The 22,777-nt window shown below is 47.4% G+C and overlaps 2 protein-coding genes across 2 annotated transcripts; one reads left to right on the top strand and one right to left on the bottom strand.

Annotated features, from left to right (window-relative positions):
• The first annotated feature begins 1,594 nt into the window (after positions 1–1,594).
• On the top strand, positions 1,595–20,529 carry LOC307092736 (uncharacterized protein). The gene is made up of 3 exons (XM_079760156.1): positions 1,595–1,824; positions 5,864–5,990; positions 12,573–20,529. The coding sequence occupies exons 1-3, from the start codon at positions 1,792–1,794 to the stop codon at positions 14,885–14,887; spliced, it is 2,475 nt and encodes an 824-aa protein (XP_079616282.1). The 5' UTR covers positions 1,595–1,791; the 3' UTR covers positions 14,888–20,529.
• LOC307092807 (small ribosomal subunit protein eS12-like) lies at positions 11,759–12,394 on the bottom strand. The gene has a single exon (XM_079760308.1). It carries the CDS (start codon positions 12,128–12,130, stop codon positions 11,768–11,770), a length of 363 nt encoding a protein of 120 aa, XP_079616434.1. The 5' UTR covers positions 12,131–12,394; the 3' UTR covers positions 11,759–11,767.
• Positions 20,530–22,777: the final 2,248 nt, after the last annotated feature.

Genomic DNA, 22,777 nt, shown 5'->3' with positions numbered 1-22,777 from the left:
TGTGGCCTCAGCCAGGCACCTAGACACAGCTTATTCTCTTTGTCTGTCTTTTCTACATCCTTCGCCACCCCACCTCAGGCTCACTGAACCCTTGGCTGTGCTGGCTCGGCACGGGGGTGGGGAGGGGAGGGGGGTACCTAATTCATTATGGGTTGTTTTGTTTTTGTTTTTTTTAAATCCTCACCCGAGGATATTTTTCCGTTGAGCTAAGACAGCCAGGGCCAAGAATGTTACTTTCTATAACTTGACTGGGATAAAACCCGGGACCCTTCAGTCCGCAGGCCGGCGCTCTATCCTCTGAGCCAAGCCGGCCAGGGCTGACACGTGAGTGTGTGACCATGAAAGGAGACTCTATTGTTGAGGCTCCTGGAATTCTGGAGTCCCGTGTACGGTCCGTGGCAGTTTGAGAACAAGGGGTCCCTGCTGACATGAAGAAGTGAGCGCTCCAGCCCTGACCAGTTTAAAAAATGTGGCTCTCAAAAGAAATTTCAATCGTTGTCCTGTTGATAGTTGGCTCTGTTGACTAATGAGTTTGCCGACCACTGTTTTAGTGGATAGAGTGTCGGCCTGAGGACTGAAGGGTCCGGGTTCAATTCCAGTCAAGGGCACATGCCCGGGTTGCGAACTCGATCCCTAGTTGGGGGCATGCAGAAGGTAGCCAATCCATGATTCTCTTTCATCATTGATGTTTCTATCTCCCTCTCCCTCTCCCTTCCTCTATGAAATCAATAATAAAAAATATTTTTAAAAAAAGAAACACGTAAAATTTATATGATCCCAGACTGTTCAAATTTGGACTTATTATAGCATCATTTACTTCAAGTCCATAATAATGTTCTACTTGTTTTCATTAATAGTAAGTTATTAAGTAACAAGTGAGTAATTGGGATTAAAACTTAGGGAGCATCAGACTTGAAAACGTACAATTTGGGGACCGTAAACGTGTACTAACAAGTAGAAATGATTGCTGGGAGGAAACAGTCATTGGTAACTCCTGTATTATAGAGAATGGGAAGTGGAATATGAAAACGAGGAAATAGCAATAATTGTACGCATAGGCACACAAGTCCACACCCCCACATTTTCTAAACAAAAGGAACAGGCTTTATAAAACATATTGGAAAAGTTAAAAGTACACCCACCTGATTCACATCCCCTTCCAGTCTGCCCTCTTTCCTTCACCATTTATTTAAAAAAAATTTTTTTTATTGATTTCAGAGAGGAAGGGAGAGAGAGAAACATCAATGATGAGAAGCATTGATTTGCTGTCTCTTGCACACCCCCTACTGGGGATGAAGCCACAAGGGGGTGTGTGTGCTCGACCAGAATCGAACCCGGGACACTTCAGTCCGCAGGCCAACGCTCTATCCACTGAGCACCACCCGCCGGGCCCCTCACCATTTCTGAGCATTCCTCAGGCGGGCCCATTCTCTGACCCAGGCGGGAACACATTCCTTCTGGTGCCCGGGGCTCTGAGGACTACATTACCCAGGTGTCGGTGCGCGAGAGACAGATGATGAGCCAATGGCGGCTCAGGACGAGGCACCTCCGGTCTGCGGATCCCGCCAAGGCGGGACTTCCGGCCTCTCCCGTGGCGGTCACTTGGCTCCTCACGGACCCTTTCATCGCGTCGGAGGCTGGGGATCGTGGGCCCAGAAGGACCCGCTGGAACCGGGAAGGCGCCAGAGTCCTGGTTCCCGCCGCGCAGACGCGGGGGTGAGGCCGGCGGCTCCTCCGGGGACTGACAGGGACGGGACCGCCGACCCGGGCCGCCCCCGCCCGCAGAGCCCGATGGCGGCGGCCGCGCCGAGGCGCCCGGATGAGGTGAGCGTGTCCCCCGGGCCTCCCCGCCGCCCCACCCCCCAACCCTGCAGCCCGGGGGCGGGCGCCCGCCCCTCCTGCCGCCCAGGCCCCGCGTCGGCCGGTGTGACGGGGGGCAGGAGGTGGGGAGGGGCTGAGGGGTCGCCGAGGAGCCGCGCAGGGGCGGCTGAGCCGGGAGCATCCGGGGACCTGGGCTCCTCTTTCCCGCGCGCAAGGGACAAACTGGCGTCTGGGCGGGCAGGGCTGGCGCATCATGGGAGTTTGTGCCCTGAAGAGGGACCCTTGCGGGACAGGCCTTTTTATGTACTTACCACAGGCCCGGTGCACAAAATTTGTGCACGCGCGGGGGGAGAGGGGGGACGGGGAGCGGTCACTGGGGGGCGAGAGCGTCCCCCTCAGCCCGGGGAGCCCTTGGGGGATGTCCCACTCCCGCCACCGCCACCGCCCTCGCCCAGCTACTGGCCGAGCCGCGCTGCGCTCCCCCTGTGGGATCGCAATGACCACCAGCGGGCAGCTCCTGCATCGAGCGTCTGCCCCGTGGTGGTCAGTGCGAGACATAGCTTTGGGGCCAAAACCGGCTCGCTGACATCCCCCAGGGGTCCCGGATTGCAAGAGGGGGCAGGCCAGGCTGCGGGACCCCACCCGTGCACCATCAGGGCCAGGGAAGGAGCTGGAGGTTGGCCAGCTGGGGAGGGACTGCAGGACGGCTCCAGAGGGTATCCATCCCGTCTCCCTCAGTCTGGATCAGCTGGACCCCAGCAGCAAGCTAACCTACAAGTCGGAGCATCAGAGCATCTGCCCCCTGGTGGTCAGTGCCCGTCATCGTGAGCGGTTGAGCAGCCTTAGCCTAGCATTTGCATATTACACTTTGATTGGTTGAACGACTGGACACTTAGCACGTATTAGGCTTTTATTATATAGGATTGTTTAATCTACACCTGAGGATATTTTTCCATTGATGTTTAGAGCGAGGGAAAGACAGACAAATATCAATGTGAGAAAAACACATCGAACCTGGGACCCTTCCGTCCGCAGGCCAGACTCTATCCACTGAGCCAAACTGGTCAGGGCTGTGACAGGCCTTTTAATGTTTTACAAAAGCGGCTCAGAAACAACAAGGAAAAAAAAAGCTGCTCAGAGAGAGAGCAAGTAGGATGGGAGTGAGGAGGCCCAAGGGGGATGTCGGACTGATGGCTTAGGCCCGCTCCTGCCACCGCCACTGCCACCGTGCTCGCCCAGGCACTTGCGTTCTTGCCCAAGGTCACAGCTGACACGGGCAGCAGGGAGGGCACCGACTCCAGGGCGGCCGGGGGTTCAGCGGCAACCTGCTCCCTTGGCGTCTGGGTGGTTGTCTGCGTCTTCCCACAGGTCCCCAAGGTTGAAAGCCACTTCAGCACCCACACAAGGAAGGACAGGGTGTCCCAGCCCCTCCGTGGTCCTGACACCACCCGGGTGATGTCTGGAATCGCCAGGTTCTGACGCTTTCGTGTTTCCCAAGCTGTTGGGTCTGAGACCTTTAGCGATCCCTGAGCCTGTCTGAGGTCGGGGTGTCTGCAAACTCTCCCCTTGGTATTTCCCCATCTCTTGGATGTGGGGACCCTTGGGATACCCCCAATCCCTGTGTCCTGAGGGACGGGGCATAGGTGACAGGAAGGGGCTCCCAGGTGTGGGAGGTTAACCCAGGGCAGACACCAGCAGGTGCAAATGCTTGGAGGTGCCACGAAGCTGGGGATACGGTAGGCCAGTGGTCGGCAGACTGCGGCTCTTTGGCCCCTTGAGTTTTTAGCAAAGGCCAGCTTAGGAGCACCCTAATTAAGTTAATAACAAGGTACCTACCTATATAGTTTAAGTTTAAAAAGTGTGGCTCTCAAAAGAAATTTCAATCGTTGTCCTGTTGATAGTTGACTCTGTTGACTAATGAGTTTGCCGACCACTGCAGTAGGCAGTGCAGATCTCCATTCTTTCCTTTTTCTATTTTTACTTTTTTATTTTAATAATTTGTTTTTCAATCCTCACCCAAGGATATGTTTATTGACTTGAGAGAGAGAAACGTTGATGTGAGAAACATCGATCCCCTCCACGTCCTGACCGGGGATCAAACCCCCAAACTAGGTCCATACCTGCAATCTGTTGGCATAAAGGACGGTGCTCGAACCAACTGAACCACCCTGCCAGGGCCGGTCTCCATTCTTTTTAAGAATAAAGAGTGTGTGTGTGTGTGTGTGTGTGTGTGTGGTGGTGGGGGGGGGGGGTGCTACCCGGCTTGGCTCAGTGGATGGAGCGTCAGCCTGCAGACTGAAGGGTCCCAGGTTCAATTCCGGCCAAGGGCACATGCCTGGGTTGTGGGTTCTATCCCCAGTAGGGGGCATGCAGGAGGCAGCAGATCAGTGATTCTCATCATTGATGTTTCTATCTCCTTTTTTCTTCCTCTCTGAAATCAATAAAGAAATATATTTTTTTAAAAGAAGAGCAAGGGGGCGGGGGGTCAGTGATCATGCCTGTAACGTAGCTGCCTAAGAAGTTGGGCATCTGTTGTGGAGGCAGATGGAGGTTTGGACCAGAAGGAGCTGGTCTCTCCGGGATGTAACAGGTTTCTTTGGCTGCACATGGAGGACAGATTACAGGGCTCAGGGAGGAGTCAGAGCCCAGGGGTAGGCGGCTGCTCCGATTCAGTCGGAAGTTGTGGGACAGGAGTGGTGACGGTGGAGGTGGAAGAAGTTGGATTCTGGGTCCATTTTTAAAGACGGGCCATGTAGGTTTTTGGGTGTTGTGGGTGAGGGGGAAAAGGAGGAGTTGGGAACAACCTCAGGATTTTTGGTCTCAGAGGCCGAAGCAATGGAGGCCGTCGATGTTGATGGTTGATCTGGATGGTTGATCACATGATTTTGTGCGTTTGGGATTCTCAAAATAAATCCACTTTTTAAAAATATATATTTTGTTGATTTTGTAAAGAGAGGAAGGGAGAGGGATAGAGAGTTAGAAACATCGATGAGAGAGAAACATCTATCAACTGCCTCCTGCACCCCCTACTGGGGATGTGCCCGCAACCAAGGTACATGCCCTTGACCGGAATCGAACCTGGGACCCTTCAGTCCGCAGGCCAACGCTCCATCCACTGAGCCAAACCGGTCAGGGTTTTGTGGTGAGTTTGCATGGAATCTGGGGAGTTATACCTTGCCAGGGGATAAAGTCTGGGACAAATGTGGGCATTGTGTCAGTGTCCCTGTAAGGGAGGTCGGGGGGAGGGAGGAGGATTGTGGCTGCGGTGGGGATATCGAGGACCGTGCAGGAAATAGAAGGGGGTTGTTGTTACCTGAAATCACATGTGGTTCTGGGTGGCGAATATTGCAGTGCGTATCAGAGGCAGGCAGGGAGGTCTTCAGGTCTCATTGGGGCTTTTCGTGGCGGGAGCTCCCTCAGAGGACCGGGGCTGTGCACACTTGGGGTGCCCTGTGCCAGGTGCATGGTTGAGTCCGGAGATCTGCCTGTGGTTGGATCAGAAGGTGGCAGAGCTGCTGGACGGAACAAGCAATCACATTTATGGCTGTCTTAGAGGCACAAAGTGGGAAACCCCCGGTAAACTGTTTCTCAGGAGGGTGCAGGCCCGGCCTAGAGCGTAGACAGCATTTATCTGCGTCCTCCCCCTCCCCGCTCCGCCGGGTGTTGTTGCTGAGAGCGAGAACGTGGTGACTGGCACTGTGAGCAGATAGCCTCACTGGCGCCAGGGCCTGGTGTCTCCTTGGAGGTGGGGAGCCCTAATCCCGCGGTCGGCAAACTGCGGCTCTTCGGCCCCTTGAGTGTGGCTCTTCCACAAAATACCACGGCCTGGGCGAGTCTATTTTGAAGAAGTGGCGTTAGAAGAAGTTTACGTTTAAAAAATTTGGCTCTCAAAAGAAATCTCAATCGTTGTCCTGCTGACATTTGGCCTGTTGGCTAATGAGCTTGCCGACCACGGCCCCAGAGGCCGATGAGCCAGGGGAAGGTGTGTGAGGCGTTGGTACCGAGAGACGCAGCTCATGGTTTGTTTGTTTTATCCTGACAGGACCGCGTAGCCTTTGGCGATGTTGCGCTGCACTTCTCCAGGGAGGAGTGGCGCCTCCTTCCTGAGGCTCAGAGAAGCCTGTACCTGGATGTGATGCTGGAGAACTTTGCCCTTGTATCCTCTCAGGGTAAGACCATCCCTCTCCCCGGTGACCCGGACTGGCCTTTGCCTTTCCCCACGTCCCCCTTCCCCCGGGGGGTGCCCTGTCCTCACACGTGGACTGTGGGCACTGCTTGCCTCCCGGTTCTCTGGGCAGTCGCTGTCCTTGGTAGGGCCTGCTTGTCTGCACGGCCGTCATCTCCCCCTGCAGCCTGGATACAGGCTGTGCTGAACTCGCATAGGAGCCTGATGACCGCCTTGTTTTCCGTTAGCCCGGCTGGGCCCCGTATCCAGGTAGATGGCACTTCAGTCCCCCCCACACACACACACTTTTTTTTTTTATTTGACCTTTTCTGGTGCTTGCCTATGCTGCAATTACAGGCATCATCATGGTCATTACTTACCAGTCTCATAGGTAATTTTTTATTTTATTTTATTTATTTATTCTAATATTTTTTATTGATTTCAGGGAGGAAGGGAGAGAGAGATAGAAACATCAGTGATGACTGCCTTCTGCATGCCCCCTGCTGGGGATCGAGCCTACATCCCGGGCATGTGCCCTTGTCTGGAATCAAACCCGGGATCATTCTGCAGGCCAATGCTCTATTTACTGAGCCAAACCAGCTAGGGCTCCATGGGTTATTTATTAAGACTATCCTGTATGATTCTATTTGTAGTATTTAGATATTTTTTTCTGGCTTTATTGAGGTATAACTGACAAATACTATTGTACATATTTAAAATGTATAATATGATTTATTATACATATACATTGTGAAATGATTAGTGCAATCAAATTACTGAATCCATCACCTTATGTACAGGGCTGGATACTACTCCTGGCTTCTTGGAATGCATCACCACTGATTGGAGCAGACTATTGTATTTACCTTTTTAATGTGTGCTCTTAGCAAATTTCAAGTATACAGTACAGCATTATTAACTGTAGTCACCATGTTTTACATTAGAGCCTCAGAACTTAATTTTGTAACTCACCAATATCTCCCCATTTCCCTTAACCCCTAGTCCCTGGCATACTTTTTGTTTTTATGATTCAACTCATTTTTTTAAATATATTTTATTGATTTTTTACAGAGAGGAAGGGAGAGGGATAGAGAGTTAGAAACATCGATGAGAGAGAAACATCGACCAGCTGCCTCCTGCACACCCCCTACCGGTGATGTGCCCGCAGCCAATGTTCATGCCCTTGACCGGAACCGAACCTGGGACCTTTCAGTCCGCAGGCCGACGCTCTATCCACTGAGCCAAACCGGTTTTGGCTGATTCAACTCTTTTTTTTAAGATTCCACATGGCTTATTTCACTTTGCATTATGCCCTTCAGGGTCATTGATGTTGTTACAAATGCGTGATTTTCTTTTTATGGCTGAATAATACTCCATTGTGTGTGTGTGTGTGTGTGTGTGTGTGTGTGTGTGTGTGTATCAGACTTTCTTTATCCATTCGATTGTTGACAGATTCTTTAGGTAATTTCTTATCATGGCTATTATGAATAACGCTGCAGTAAACATAGGCCTGTGAATATCTCTTTGCGATACTGATTTTTGTTTCTGTTGGATAAAGTATAATAGAAGTGGGATTGTTGGGCCATATGGTAGTTCTATTTTGAATGTTTTGAGGAACTTCCCTACAGTTGGTTTAGTGGCTGTATTGAGGTGCAGTCCTACAGTGTACAAAGGTTTCCTTTTCTTCACAACCTGGTTAACACTTTTTATCTCTTATTTTATTTGTTTTTTTGTTAGTAGCCATCCTAACAGCTGTGAGGTAGTATCTCATTGTGGTTTGAATTTGCATCTTTGTGGTATCTCTTCGCCATTTGTATGTCTTTGAATAAATGTCTGTAGACATCCTTTGCCATTTTTAATTGAATTATTCTTTTGTTGAATTGTGTGAGTTTTTTTATATATATACACTAGAGGCCCGTTGCACGAAATTCGTGCACGGAGGGGGGTTGTCCCTCAGCCCAGCCTGTACCCTCTCCAATCTGGGACCCCTCAAGGGATGTCCGACTGTCGGGATCGGGCCTAAACGGGCAGTCGGACATCCCTCTCACAATACAGGACTGCTGGCTCCCAACTGCTTGCCTGCCTGCCTTCCTGATTGCCCCTACCCACTTCTGCCTGCCAGCCTGATCACCCCCTAACCACTCCGCTGCCAGCCTGTTTGCCCCCAACTTCCCTCCTCTGCCGGCCTGGTCACCCCTAACTGCCCTCTCCTGCAGGGTTGATCACCTCCAACTGCCCTCCCTTGCAGGCCTGGTCCCTCTCAACTGCCCTCCCTTGCAGGCCTGGTCCTTCTCAACTGCCCTCCCTTGTAGGCCGGGTGCCTCCCAACTGCCCTTTCCTGCTGGCCATCTTGTGGTGGCCATCTTGTGTCCACATGGGGGCAGGATCTTTGACCACATGGGGGCAGCTATATTGTGTGTTGCAGTGATGATCAATCTGCATATTACTCTTTTATTAGATAGGATAGAGGCCTGGTACAGGGGTGGGGGCCAGCTGGTTTGCCCTGAAAGGTGTCCCTGATCAGGGTGGGGTTCCCTTGGGGCATGGGGCGGCCTGAGCGAGGGGCCTGTGGTGGTTTGAGGCCGGCCGTGCCCCCTGGCAACCCAAGCGGAGGCCCTGGTATCTGGAATTTATTTTCCTTCTACAATTGAAACTTTGTAGCCTGGAGTGGAGCCAAGCCTGGGGCTCCCTCCGTGGCCAGCAGCCATTTCTGTTGGGGTTATAATTGAAACTTTGTTGCCTTAAGCAGGTGGGCCCGGCCAGGGTGTGCGGAAAGCTTTGCTTCCCCTGTTGCCGGGGGCAACCCTGGCCTGCTCTCTCAAGCTCCATTCTGCCGCCATTTCTGTTTGAATTTGTTTACCTTCTATAATTGAAACTTTGTAGCTTGAGTGGAGGCTTAGGCCTGCAACAGCTCGAGGAAAGCTTGGCTTGCTCTGTTACCTAGGAAACCTTGCTCTTTGTGGCTGTAGCCATCTTGGTTGGGTTAATTTGCATACTCGCTCTGATTGGATGGTGGGCGTGGTTTGTGGGTGTTTTGGAGGTATGGTCAATTTGCATATTTGTCTATTATTATGTAGGATTCTGGATTTTTTTCCCCTCAACTGAGGACAGGTTCATTGATTTCTTTCTTTTTTTTTTTTTTTTAAATATATTTTATTGATTTTTTACAGAGAGGAAGAGAGAGGGATAGAGAGTTAGAAACATCGATGAGAGAGAAACATCGATCAGCTGCCTCCTGCACAGCCCCTACTGGGGATGTGCCCGCAACCAAGATACATGCCCTTGACCGGAATCGAACCCGGGACCTTTCAGTCCGCAGGCCGACGCTCTATCCACTGAGCCAAACCGGTTTCGGCTGATTTATTTCTTTAGAGAGATAGGGGAAGGGAGTAACGGAAGGAGGGAGGATGAGAGAGAGAGAGACAGAGAGACAGAGAGAGGGAAAACATGGATGGGGCTGCCTCTCACACTCATTCCCCACCTGGGGCAGGGGATCGAGCCTGCAACCCAGGTATGTGCCCTGACTGGGAATTAAACCTGTGACCTTTCAGTGCATGGGACAACACTCCAACCAACTGAGCCATACCAGTCAGAGCTATATATTCTTGATATTAACCCCTTATTAGATACATCTTTTGCAAATATTTTTTCCTGTTTCTTAGGTTGCCTTTTTATTTTGTTGATTATGCCTCTTGCTGTGTAGAAGCTTTTTGGTTTCATGTAGCCCAGTTGCTTATTTTTGCTTTCGTTGTCTGTGCTGTTGCTTTCATATCCAAAAACATCATTGCCAACACCAATGTCAAGGAGCTTTTCCTTGACATTTTCTTCTAAAAGTTTAACAATTTCAGGTCTTAAATATTTTTTATGTTCAAGTTACTTTTAATTTTTGCACATGATAATTATCCATTTATCTCATCCCTTGTTTATTTTTCCTTATTGATCTTAGAGAGAGAGAGAAACATCAATTAGTTGTTGCACTTATTTATGCATTAATTGATTGATTCTTGTTGTATGTGCCCTGACCTGGGATCGAACCCGCAACCCTGGTGTGTTGGGATGATGCTGTAACCAAGTGAGAACCTGGCCAGGGCTCATCATCATTCATTGAAGAGACTGTCCTTCCTCATTGTGTGTTCTTGGGTCCCTGGTCAAAGGTTATGTGACCACAGATGCCTGTGTTTGTTTCTGGGCTCTGCTGTTTTCCGATGGTCTATTTGTATGCCACTGCCACAGTGTTTTGATTACTTACAGCTTTGCAATATTTTGAGATTAGGAAGTGCGATGGCTTTAGCTTTGTGTTTTTGCCTTTCTCTCTCTCTCTCTCTCTCTCTCTCTCTCTCTCTCTCTCTCTCTCTCGCTCTCTCTCTCTCTTTTCTTTTCGATTGCTGCCTAGCTGGCGTCAACCTATGAATCAAGAGATCATGATTCCATTCCCAGTCAGGGCACATGCCTGGGTTGCCAATAAGTGATTCTCATTGTTGATGTTTCTGTCTCTCTCTCCCTCTTCCTACCTCTCTGAAATCAATAAAAACATATGCATATATTTTTTTAAAAGATTGCTTTGGCTATTTGGATTTTTTGTGTGTGGTTCTATACGGATTTTAGGATCCCCTCCCTTCTTATTGAATTTATTGGGGTGACTCTGGTTAACAAAATAATACCGGTTTCAATTCTATAACACATCATCTGTCCACTATGTTCATTATCTCAAGTCAAGTGGTGTTTTTTTTCTGTATCCGTGAAAAATGTCATTGGAATTCTGATATGAATTACATAGAATCTGTAGATCACACTGGGGAGATTACTTGGGTAAAATGGACATAACAATATTTATTCTTTCAGTCCAAGAACACTGGATATTTTTCTATTGGTGTGTTATGTTTCCATTTTCATTTGTCTGAATATGTATTTTTTATGTCTTTGACCCATTGATTTTTCAAGAGTTTGTTGCTTAAATTTTACATATTTGGTATTTTCCAGCTTTCTTTCTCTGATGATTTCCAGTATCATGCCATTTTGTTTGGAAAAGATACTTGATATGATTTCAGCCTTCTTAAGTTTCTTAACATGTTAAGCGCCCAACCTGTTTTGTCTTCCAGACAGAAAGTATAATGTCAGTCCCCGGCGACTGACTGGGCGCTTAACATGTTAAGACTTGTTTTAGGACCTAACATGATTTGTTATATCATATGTTCATTTTGCACTTGAGAAGAATGTGTATACTGCTGCATGTTCTGTATATATGTTTTTAATTTTTTTTATTTATTGATTTTACAAGGGGCAGAGGGAGAAATATTGATTTTTTTTTGTCCCACTTATTTATGCATAAATTCATTGGTTGATTCTTGTATGTACCCTGACCAGGTATTGAACCTGCAATCTTGGCATATCAGGACCACACTGTAACCAAATGAGCTACCTGGCCAGGACTAGGTCCATTTGCTCTTAAGAAAAGTTCAGGTTTGATATTCTTTTACTGATATTTTTGTCTGGGTGATCTATCCATTGTTGAAAGTGGAGTATTGAAGTCACCAACTATTATTGCATTGCTGTCTATTTCTTTCTTCAGATCAGTTTGCACTTCCTAAATACAGTTAGGTGTTCTGATATTGGGTACATATATACTTATAACAGTTACATTTTCTTGATGACTTGTCAGCTTTATCATTATATAAAGTTCTTCGTCACTTGTGACAGTTTTTGACTTAAAGTCATGTTGTCTGACAATCATAGTTATCCCTGCTCTTTTTTTTTTTTTAAACAAAAGCCAAGTTTATTTGTTCATTTCTTGCATTTGAAGTACTCCTCAATGACATCCTTTGCCTGAGACTCTTTGCCATAGTCCTTAACCACCATGCAACTGCAGCCAACCACTTTACGGGGTTTTCCCTCTCTGTCGATTTTACAGAGGCCTACCCATTCCCCTAGTTTCTTGTCATCAACCTTTATTAGGTGGATTTGGTGTTCAGCACAAAGAGCCTCCACCAACTTGACGTACATAGGCTCATCACAGTTGGATGCAAGTACACAAAGGTGGGCTTGGCGCTTGTCTAAGGTTTTGGCAGCTTCGCAAATTCCGCCCGCGAGGCCGGTGTGGATGAGGGCGGTCCTCAGCACCTCTGGCAGAGCAGTATTAACATCCATGATCCCTCCAGCAGCAGTGCCTGCCTCGGCCACCGCGGTGGGTTATGGGTAGAGCCGAATCTTGAATGCACCCAAGCCTCCGCCTCCGCGCAATTCCGCGGCGGCAGGGAAAGCCCTGTCTTTTTTAAAAATATATATTTTATTGATTTTTTGACAGAGAGGAAGGGAGAGGGACAGAGAGTCAGAAACATCAATGAGAGAGAAACATCGATCAGCTGCCTCCTGCACACCCCCCACTGGGGATGTGCCCGCAGCCAAGGTACATGCCCTTGACCGGAATCGAACCCGGGACCCTTCAGTCCACAGGCCGACGCTCTATCCACTGAGCCACACCGGTTTCGGCCCTGCTCTTTTTTGTTGTTGAAGATTTACACGTTGGTGGTTGGGTTGCCCCTTGCCAATAAAGTCAGCGTGTAATTTACCATCATTTCTTTGCACTTAGGTTGCTGTTGTGGAACAAAGAATGTGGAGGCACCTTTTGAACAGAGCATTCCTGTGGGAGTATCACAAGCCAGGACTTCAAGGGAATCTCAGTCTTCCCAGAAGACCCACCCCTGTGAGATGTGTGGTCCAGTCTTGACAGATATCTTCCATTTGACTGAGCACCAGGAAACACTACACAGACTGAGGTGTGGGGCATGTGGAAAACAATTTTATTTCAGTGCAAACTGTCAGCATGACCAGGAGCAGCTCAGGGGAGAGAAACTCTTGGTGAGCACTGCGGATAGACCCTCGTTGGCAAAGAGCTGCGATTTCCAGGAGTCACGGAAGCCCTCTACCCGTGAGGGGGTTGGGAAGGACTGCCTGACCTCCCCAGGACATCTCCCACAAGCCACGCACACCAGAGAGAAGCCAAACAAAATCTCCAAATGCAGGGGGGCTTCTCAGCACAGAAAAAGTAACTGTTCTAGGGACGAATGTGAGAAGGCCTTCAGTCCTAAACACACACATGCGCAGGACTCGGGAGTGCACGTTAAAAAACAGTGTTTTGTGTGCCGTGAGTGTGGGAAAAGATTCAGGTACAAATCCTCATTTGTAATTCACCAGAGCGTCCACAATGATGACAGAATTCATGTCTGTGATGACTGTGGGAAGTCCTTTAGGGGAAGCTCAGCCTTCACTCAACACCGAAGAATTCATTCTGCGGCGAGGCAGCACAAGTGCGGCAAATGTGGGAAATCCTTTAACCAAAAATTTGTCCTCATTTATCCTCAGAGAAGCCACACTGGAGAAAGTTGTTACGTCTGTTGTGAATGTGCACCATCTTTCAGGCAAAGCTCTGCTCTTATTCCACAACAACAGACAGTTTATTCTGGAGAAATGAGTTTTGAGTGCACCGAATGCGGGAAATCCTTTAAACGGAATTCTGACCTTATTGAACATGGGAGAGTTCATACAGGAGAAAGGCCTTTCGAGTGTAGTGAATGTGGGAAATCTTTTACTTCTAGCTCTGCCCTTCGTTACCATCAGAGAGTTCATAGTGGAGAAAAACCTTATAAATGCAATGAATGTGGGAAGTTTTTTACCTCTAGCTCTGGCCTCCGTTATCATCAGAGAGTTCATACAGGAGAACGACCATATGAGTGTAGTCATTGTGGGAAATCTTTTACTCAAATAAATCACCTCATTATACACCGAAGAATTCACACAGGGGAAAGGCCTTATGAGTGCAGTGAATGTGGAAAATCCTTTAGCCACAAATCTTATCTGTCCCAACACCAGAGAGTTCACACTGGAGAAAAGCCTTTTGAATGTAGTGAATGTGGGAAATCTTTCACCTCTGGCTCTGCCCTCTGTTATCATCAGAGAGTTCACTCTGGAGAAAAACCCTATGAGTGCAGTGAATGTGGGAAAACTTTTACCAATGGACCAATACTCATTCGACACCGCAGAGTTCACACAGGAGAAAGGCCTTACGAATGCAGTGAATGTGGGAAAACTTTCACCCAAAGAAATCATCTCAATATACACCAGAGAGTTCACACAGGAGAGAGGCCTTATGAGTGTCGCGAATGTGGAAAATGCTTTACCTCCGGCTCCTCCCTTCGTTATCATCAGAAAGTTCACATTGGAGAAAAGCCTTATGAGTGCAGTGAATGTGAGAAATCATTTATCTCTAGCTCCGCCCTCCGTTGTCATCAGAGAGTTCACACAGGAGAAAGGCCTTTTGACTGCAGTGAATGTGGGAAATCTTTTAGGGATAGTTCCCAGTTGAATCAACACCAGAGGGTTCACACTGGAGAAAAACCTTACGAGTGTACTGATTGTGGGAGAACCTTTAGCCAGAATTCGTACCTCTCTAAACACAGGAGAATTCACACTGGAGAAAGGCCTTATGAGTGTAATGAATGTAGGAAGTCTTTTACTTCTGTCTCTGCCCTTGGATATCATCAGAGAGTTCACACGGGAGAAAGGCCTTACAAGTGCAGTGAATGTGAGAAGTCTTTTACAAATAGCTCAATACTCATTCGACACCGTAGAGTTCACACAGGAGAAAAGCCTCATGAGTGCAGTCAATGTGGGAAGTCTTTCACCCAAAGAATTCACCTCATTATTCACCAGAGAGCTCACACGGGAGAAAGGCCTTATGAATGCAGTGAATGTGGGAAATCTTTTACTTCCCGCTCCACCCTCCAATATCACCAGAGAGTTCACACAGGAGAACGGCCTTTTGAGTGCATTGAATGTGGCAAATCTTTTAGCCGAAAATCTAACCTCTCTCAGCACACGCGAGTTCACACTGGAGGAAGGCCTTAGATGGGTAGGCCCTTTAAGGTGGTTTTGTTTGTTGGCTTGTGTTTTTTGTTCTCAGTGTTAATAACACTGGAGGACACTCTGAGGTTCCATTTGCCTGAATTTAATCTCAGGCATAAAACAACAGTAGGGAGGTTCCCTGTAGTTTTAGTTCTGTGGGAAGCATACGTGTCTACGTTGCACTTTCTGATTGACACACATCTCTTGCCAGATTTACGTCACTACAGATGTCTCTGTCCAAGATGTTTCACCTATAACCGTGGTCGGCAAACTGTGGCTCGCGAGCCACATGTGGCTCTTTGGCCCCTTGAGTGTGGCTCTTCCACAAAATACCACGGCCTGGGCGAGTCTATTTTGAAGAAGTGGCATTAGAAGAAGTTTAAGTTTAAAAAATTTGGCTCTCAAAAGAAATTTCAATCATTGTATTGTTGATATTTGGCTCTGTTGACTAATGAGTTTGCCGACCACTGAGCTATAACATCTAGATTCCACACTTCGCACCAGTCACCGTACTGACGCGCTCAGGGCCGCTTACTCTGCTGCTTGGTTTGGTGGAGGAAATTAGGAGTAGCCTGAGCCCTCGGGGGTCTGCATTCTGTTCACTCTGAATAGTGGGGAATGGACCGAATGCGGCGATAACCTGGAGAATGTCGTCGGAATTCAACTGGCAGCTTGAGAAGGCCTTTTTCAGGGGCCTGGTTTCCCTGGACACCTGTGACGAACATTTCCAGTTTCCAAGTCACCAATGCAAGAAGTACCAGGTCCCGGTCCCTTGGGTTTGTAAAATAATGAGTTTCTTGCTGTTTTAAGTACTCTTCAATCTTGGGCATACTAGTTAATGTGTGGCGTAATTTATAAGCAAATTTGGGTTCTACAAACAACTTTTTATGGGAGGGGCCTCAAAGTTTCTCTGTATTACAGGGAATGGCCTGGGACAGACTAGCTCACCAGGTTTTGGCAGGTTTGCATTACTGTTCACGTCTTTTGAGGAAAGATTGCAGGGCTTGGTCCTGTGAAGCCTGAATGCTGTGGACTTCAGGAGCCTCAGAAAGCGCCCTAAGGAGGCCAGGGGTTGCAGCCCCAGGTGCTTCTGGGAGCAGCATTGAGTCCTACCTTGTGCACAAGGTGTGCCAGTGGTTTGAAGGGAAGTATTTTCCAAGTTCTTATAAACAGCCATGTGCCCTTATGTGCACAATTACGTGGTTGACGGTAACTGGCTGTGGGGTGTAGGGGTTAGGGGAAAGCCATGCTTGCTACAGAATCCCTGGCCCAATTGGTATTGTTGGAGACTGCATCCAACTGGATGGAATGTGCCCCTCCTAAACGTGCGTCCAGAAATGTTTCTGCGAAAAAGAATGTATCAGTGTGGACACAAATCTGAGTGTCTCCAGGCATGTTTATCTGCTGTGACTTAAGGCATTTTCATAAAATAATCAAAAGATTTTTAGGCCTGGCCAGTGTTTCTCAGTGGTTGAGCATCGACCTATGAACCAGGAGGTCACAGTTTGATTCCTGGTCAAGGCACATGCCTGGCTTGCGAGCTAGATCCCCAGTAGGGTGTGTGTAGGAGGCAGCCAATCAATAATTCTCATCATTTTATTTTTTATTATTTTGTTGTTGACCCTCACCCAAGGATATTTTTCCATTGATCATATATATATATATATATATATATATATATACACAATGGGAAAATACTGATTTCAGAGAGGAAGAAGGAGAAAGAGATAGAAACATCAATGATGAGAGAATCATCAATCGGCTGCCTCCTGCACATCCCCCACTGGGGATCGAGCCCGCAACCCAGATATGTGCCCTCGGCCGGAATTGAACCTGGGACCCTTCGGTTGGCAGGCCGACTTGATCCACTGAGCCAAGCCAGCTAGGACACCATTGATCTTTTTTAGAGAGCGGGAAAGAGAGAAATATCGGTGTGAGAGAAACACATCTACTGGTTGCTTTCTGCATGGGCCCTGACCATCGGGAAGGAGCCTGCAACCAAGGTACATGCAGAATTGAACCCAGGAACCTTTGGTCCACAGGCTGACACTCTACCCACTGAGCCAAACAGGCTAGGGTTGATTCTTATCATTGATGTTTCTATTGCTATCTTTTACAAAAAATTTTGTGGCCCAGCCAGCATGGCTCAGTGATTGAGTGTCAATCTATGAACAAGGAGGTCATGGTTTGATTCCCTCTCAGGGAACCTGCCCAGGTTGCTAGCTCGATCCCCAGTGCGGGACATGCAGAAGGTAGCAGCCGATCAATGATTCTCTTATCATTGATGTTTCTATCTTTCCTCCTCTGTGAAATCAATAAAAATATATTTTTAAAAATAAAAGAAAATGTCAACACTTAAAAAAATTTTGTGTGTGTGTGTGTATGTGAATTTCTGTAGGGTCTTAGATGTTCATCTCTAGACCACTGGTGCCCAGGCAGAAAATCAAAGATAATGAAAAGGGGTCATATTCCAGGGAAATGACATTGTTACCCAGCCAGCATTGTTTGATATACTTGTTGTCACTAAGCAAGACTGATCCCAAGAGGGTGTGAGTACGTGGATTGAATATAGAGTTGCAAACTGTATTTTTAAAGAGTTGAAGATAATTTTTTTATCTTGAGACATTTTTAAAAATCTTTATTAGTATGATATAATATACATGTGGTAAATGACATTTTAAGTATAGTATCTGAAGAATTTTGACATGTATTAAGCTGAAACCATCACCATAGTCATAATACTAACCATATGTGTTACTATTTACTTCATGTCCTTTTATAATCTCTCCTTGCCATTAATTTACTTTTCATTTTAATAGCTGACTTTGCATTTCATGGAATTTATATGGTGGCAATAAAAGTGGATTTTCTGCCTTCAGTTCTATTGCATAAATAGTTGAAGATGTATTTAATGATGTGTTAGTACCTCATCATTTTTTTTCCAGAGAAATATTATCTTTGAATATATTACCTTCAAATATATAAGCAATTAGTTTATCCATTCATTTTGTACATGCACATTGGGTTATTTCTAATTTTTGACTATTGAAAATAAACCCAGACCCTGGCTGGGTAGCTCAGTTTGTTAGAGTGCTCTCCTGATATGTCAAGGTTGCGGGTTCAATCCCCTTTCAGGGCACATTGGGGAATCAACCAATGAATGCATAAACATTGGAAAAACAAATGTATGTTTCTGTCTCTATTACTGTCTGTCTCTCTAAAATAGATTTTAAAAATAAGAAAGTAAAGCTGTACAAGCATATGTGTATCATTATATAGATATGTTTTGTTTACTTTTGTCAATAATTCAGTGAATAGTCTGAGTCCTAGACTATATGAATATTTAACTTAACAGTATTAGCAAGTTGTGGTATAAACTGATTATACTTTTTGTATTCTTTCAGTCGTGTATGAGGGAGTCAGTTCCTCTATATCCTAGAGAATATTTGGTTTGGTCAATTACGATTTCAACCCTTTTTATAACTTTGATGTGATCCTCACGGTTATTTGATTGCATTTCCCAACAGATTTATGGACATTTTTTCAGATGTGTATTTGCTATATATCTGTATATTGGGTAAAATGTGTGATCAGGTGTTCAACCTAATTGGCTATCAATTTTGGCTATTTTCTCATGTATTTATTTGTTATATGTGTTTTTTATTTTTTAAAATATATTTTATTGATTTTTTACAAAGAGGAAGGGAGAGGGATAGAGAGTTAGAAACATCGCTGAGAGAGGAACATCGATCAGCTGCCTCCTGCACACCCCCTACTGGGGATGTGCCCGCAACCAAGGTACATGCCCTTGACCGGAATCGAACCTGGGACCCTTCAGTCCGAAGGCCGACGCTCTATCCACTGAGCCACACCGGTCAGGGCTATATGTGTTTTTTAAAAGAACAGTGAACCCTGGCCAGTTCGGCTCAGTGGATAGAGCATTAGCCTGCCGACTGAAGGGTCCTGGGTTGGATTCCAGACAAGGGCACATGTCTGGCTGCTGGATCCCCAGTAGGGGGTGTGCAGGAGGCAGCCAATCAATGATTCTCATCTGTTTCTATCTTTCTCTCTGCCTTCCCCTCTGAAATCAATAAAAATATTTTTTTTAAAAAAGAGGATACATATTACATTGGTTACATGAAACCCGTAGCTAGTAGATTAGGGAGGCAGGAGAAAGCAAATTGAGGGAACCGGAAGGGCGGATTCTGTTGGCTAAAATGTAAAATGATAAACATTTTTTTACATAGCTGGGGTACAGGATAGTGAACAGTCAACAATTAACAACAGTGAGGGGATCTGTGGTCTTGCAGAGTGATGCCTGTGCTTTGAGGATTCGGGAGAAAAGGGAAATTACATTGGCATTCCAAGATATGTTATTGTAGATGCAAAAAGACAGCAGACAGGCTCAGGGGAAAGGCGGACCTTTGTCAGGGAAGATACTGGCCTAGGACATGAGTATCCACCATCAAATGCTTTTAAAAAATGTTTTTATTGATTTTAGAGAGAGGAAGGGAGGGAGAGAGAAACATCAATGATGACAGAATCCTGTTTGCTGCCTCGTATATCTCCCCCCCCCCCCCCCCCCCACTGGGGATTGAACCCACAACCCGGGCACTGCTTCTGGTTAAAAAGTTAATGTTAGACCATCCTTTATGGCTGGTTTAGGTCTCTGAATTTGCAAGGCCCCAGCAGGCCTTACCTGAGCTAGTCAGGTTAGCATTTGGTCACTTTTTGTCCACACTCTAAAACCTGCAAAGTCCTCCGCCAGATTGGACGTTGAAAGATGGTTTGAGAACAAGACCTCTGCACCTGCTGCAGTCTGAGAAACAAATCATTTTAAATTTTCAAATAGGAGAAATCTCATTACAGGATCACTATGGATTGTCTTTTGTTGTTTTTGCATATGAACATACCCATGATTTATCGCTAATTGTAATACATATGTACTGTAAAAGAATTCTCATGTGATTCCCGGTCAGGGCACATGCCCAGGTTGCTGGCTCAATCTCCAGTGGGGTGTGTGTAGGAGGCAACAAATCAATGATTCTCTATCATCATTGATGTTTCTATTTCTCCCCTCTCTTTTCCTCTCAGAAATCAATATATTTTTTAAAAAGGTGTGTCCTGAGCTGGTTTGGTTCAATGTATAGAGCGTCAAGGGCACATGCCAGGGTCGCAGGCTCGGTTCCCAATGTGGGGCGTGCAGGAGGCAGCCGATCAATCGTTTTCTCTTATTGATGTTTCTATCTCCCTATCCCTCTCTGAAATCAATAAAAACAATTTTTTAAATATTGAAAAACTGTGAAAATTTGGCAGGTGAACCTGAGGGAAAAGTTTGGTTAGAATTGAATCCTCCAACCTATTCAAATATCTATATTTTAAATTGACATGTACCAATTTTAAATTGACAACCTCCAATAAATGTGTATATTATGCAACTTAGTATATTTTTATTTCAGAAGTGTGTCCAAACCCTAACCGGTTTGGCTCGGTGGTTAGAGCGTCAGCCTTTGGACTGAAGGGTCCCAGGTTCTATTCCGGTCAAGGGCGTGTACCTTGGTTGCGGGCACATCCCCAGTAGGGGGTGTGCAGGAGGCAGCTGATCAATGTTTCTCTCTCATCGATGTTTCTAACCCTCTATCCCTCTCCCTTCCTCTCTGTAAAAAATCAATAAAATATATTTTAAAAAAGAAGTGTGTCCAACATTCTTGTGTTTGTCATGTTTATGATGCAGTAAGTACGTCATTTGTCTGATAAAATTTTGCACACCCTGGAATATAGGCGTACCTCCCTTTATTAATACTCACCGTGTGGATCTTGACAGGTAATGCTTTTGTTGTTGTTAATCCTCACTTCAGGCTATTTTCCCGTTGATTTATTTATTTATTTTTTAAAAAAAATATATATTTTAATGATTTTTTACAGAGAGGAAGAGAGAGGGATAGAGAGTTAGAAACATCGATGAGAGAAACATCGATCAGCTGCCTCTTGCACAACCCCCACTGGGGATGCACCCGCAACCAAGGTACATGCCCCTGACCGGAATCGAACCCGGGACCTTTCAGTCCGCAGGCCGACGCTCTATCCACTGAGCCAAACCGGTTTCGGCCCGTTGATTTTTTTAGAGGGAGAGACAGAAACATCTGTTTGGCTCTACCCCCTGAGCTAACCAGCCAGGGCAGACAATGCATTTTTATCAACATGCACACGACCCATCGCCAGGGAGAAGATGACAACTTTCTTCAGCCGTTTTCAATATATTTTTAATTCTCACCCGAGGATATTTTTTCTTACTGATTTCTAGAGAGGTTGGAACGGGGGGGTGGGGGATGGGGGGTGAGGAAGAGAGAAAGAAACCCATTGGTTGTCTGCAGCAGAGGGACCCTGGTGTTGAGGTGTAGATGCTTTTAAAAATAGATAGATAGATTGATTGATTGATTGATTGATTTCAGAGAGGAAGGGTGAGGGAAGTGAGTTAGAAACAATGATGAGAGAGAATTGACCGGCTGCCTCCTGCACAGCCTCCACTGGGGATGAGCCCACAACCAAGGTACATGCCCTTGACCGGAATCGAACCTGGGACCCTTCAGTCCGCATGGCGACGCTCTATCCACTGAGCCACACCGGCCAGGGCTGGGCTCCATCTTTGTCTGGGCCTCGAGGAACGGGGGCCAGGAACCCCAAAGCATCCGCACGCTGTCCACCGCAGCACCACGCAGCGAGGCCGGCTCCTCCCCGCGGGCCACGACCCACAGCGGCAGCCAGACCGAGAAGCGGGTCGTGACCGCTGATTTGTGGCAGAAGGGCACCCAGTCTCACCTGGGCTCCTCGGCCCCTGTCCCCTGGCAGCTGGCATCACCGCTCTCACCCTGGAGGCCGGTGGAGAAAGCACTGGCCTGGCCTGGCCGCCCCCCCCCCCCCCCCGCCCCAGTTGTTCTCTTCTGACGTGCCTTTCACCCCTCCCACTAGGACAATCAGTCCCTTCTGTTTGGGAGCCTCCTTCTTTCTCACCCGGAACCCTCCTGGCACCCAGCCCCCGCCCAGGGGTGACCACTCCCCGCCCTCCCCTTGTGGCCAGCCCGGCTGGTTCTGTAAGATACTGGGTCGGTACACAGTGATTTTTTTTTCCTTGTAATTTAAACAGGCCCAGCATTGTTGGTTCTATTTAATGGACACAGATAACGTTAGAAGTTTTAAAGTGATTAAACTTGCATACCTTTGCAATCGGAAAAAAAAAGGGGGGGGATTAATTAGAGGAAATAATTTAATATTGCTATTTGCCCTTTCTCTATAATAGAAGTTTCAGAGAGCAAAGAAAATTAGTAAAATGTATATGAAAACCTTCCTGTCAGAGTCTGGGGCCCACCACGGGACCCAGAGTCAAGTCCCCGCCCACCCACATGCACCTCAAAATCACGTGAGACCCAGACCCAGCCGCGCCCCCCCCTGCCCCCCCCCCGCCCATTGGCCTAGATCCAGACCCGGCCAATCCCACCCTTTTAAAGCCCTGCCGGGCAGGGGGCGTAGCCTCAGGTCCCCTGGCCTGGCTTGAGGACTGGGGGCGTGGCCTGAGGTCCCCAGCCCAGACCAGGCAAGGGGCGTGCCTTGAGGTCCTCAGTCAAGCCCTGCCAGATGGGGGACAAGGCCTGAGATCCCCTGTCAAGTCCGCTGGGTGGGGAGGCATGGCCTGAGGTCCCCGTCAAGCTGGGCAGGGGTGTGGCCTGCGTTCCCCTGACCCAGCATTGGGGGTGCACCTTGAGGTCCCCCATCAAGCCCAGCCAGGCAGGGAGGCCCAGCCTCAGGTCCCCTGTCAAGCCCCACAGCGGGTGGGGGAGAGGGCGTAGCCTCAGGTCCCTGCTGATTGCTCCTTAAGGCTCCTTAAGGGAACTTGGC

This window comes from Cnephaeus nilssonii (assembly GCF_951640355.1).
Source record: "Cnephaeus nilssonii genome assembly, chromosome: 20".
NCBI lineage: Eukaryota > Metazoa > Chordata > Mammalia > Chiroptera > Vespertilionidae > Cnephaeus > Cnephaeus nilssonii.
This window is presented reverse-complemented; position numbering and strand designations above follow the sequence as displayed.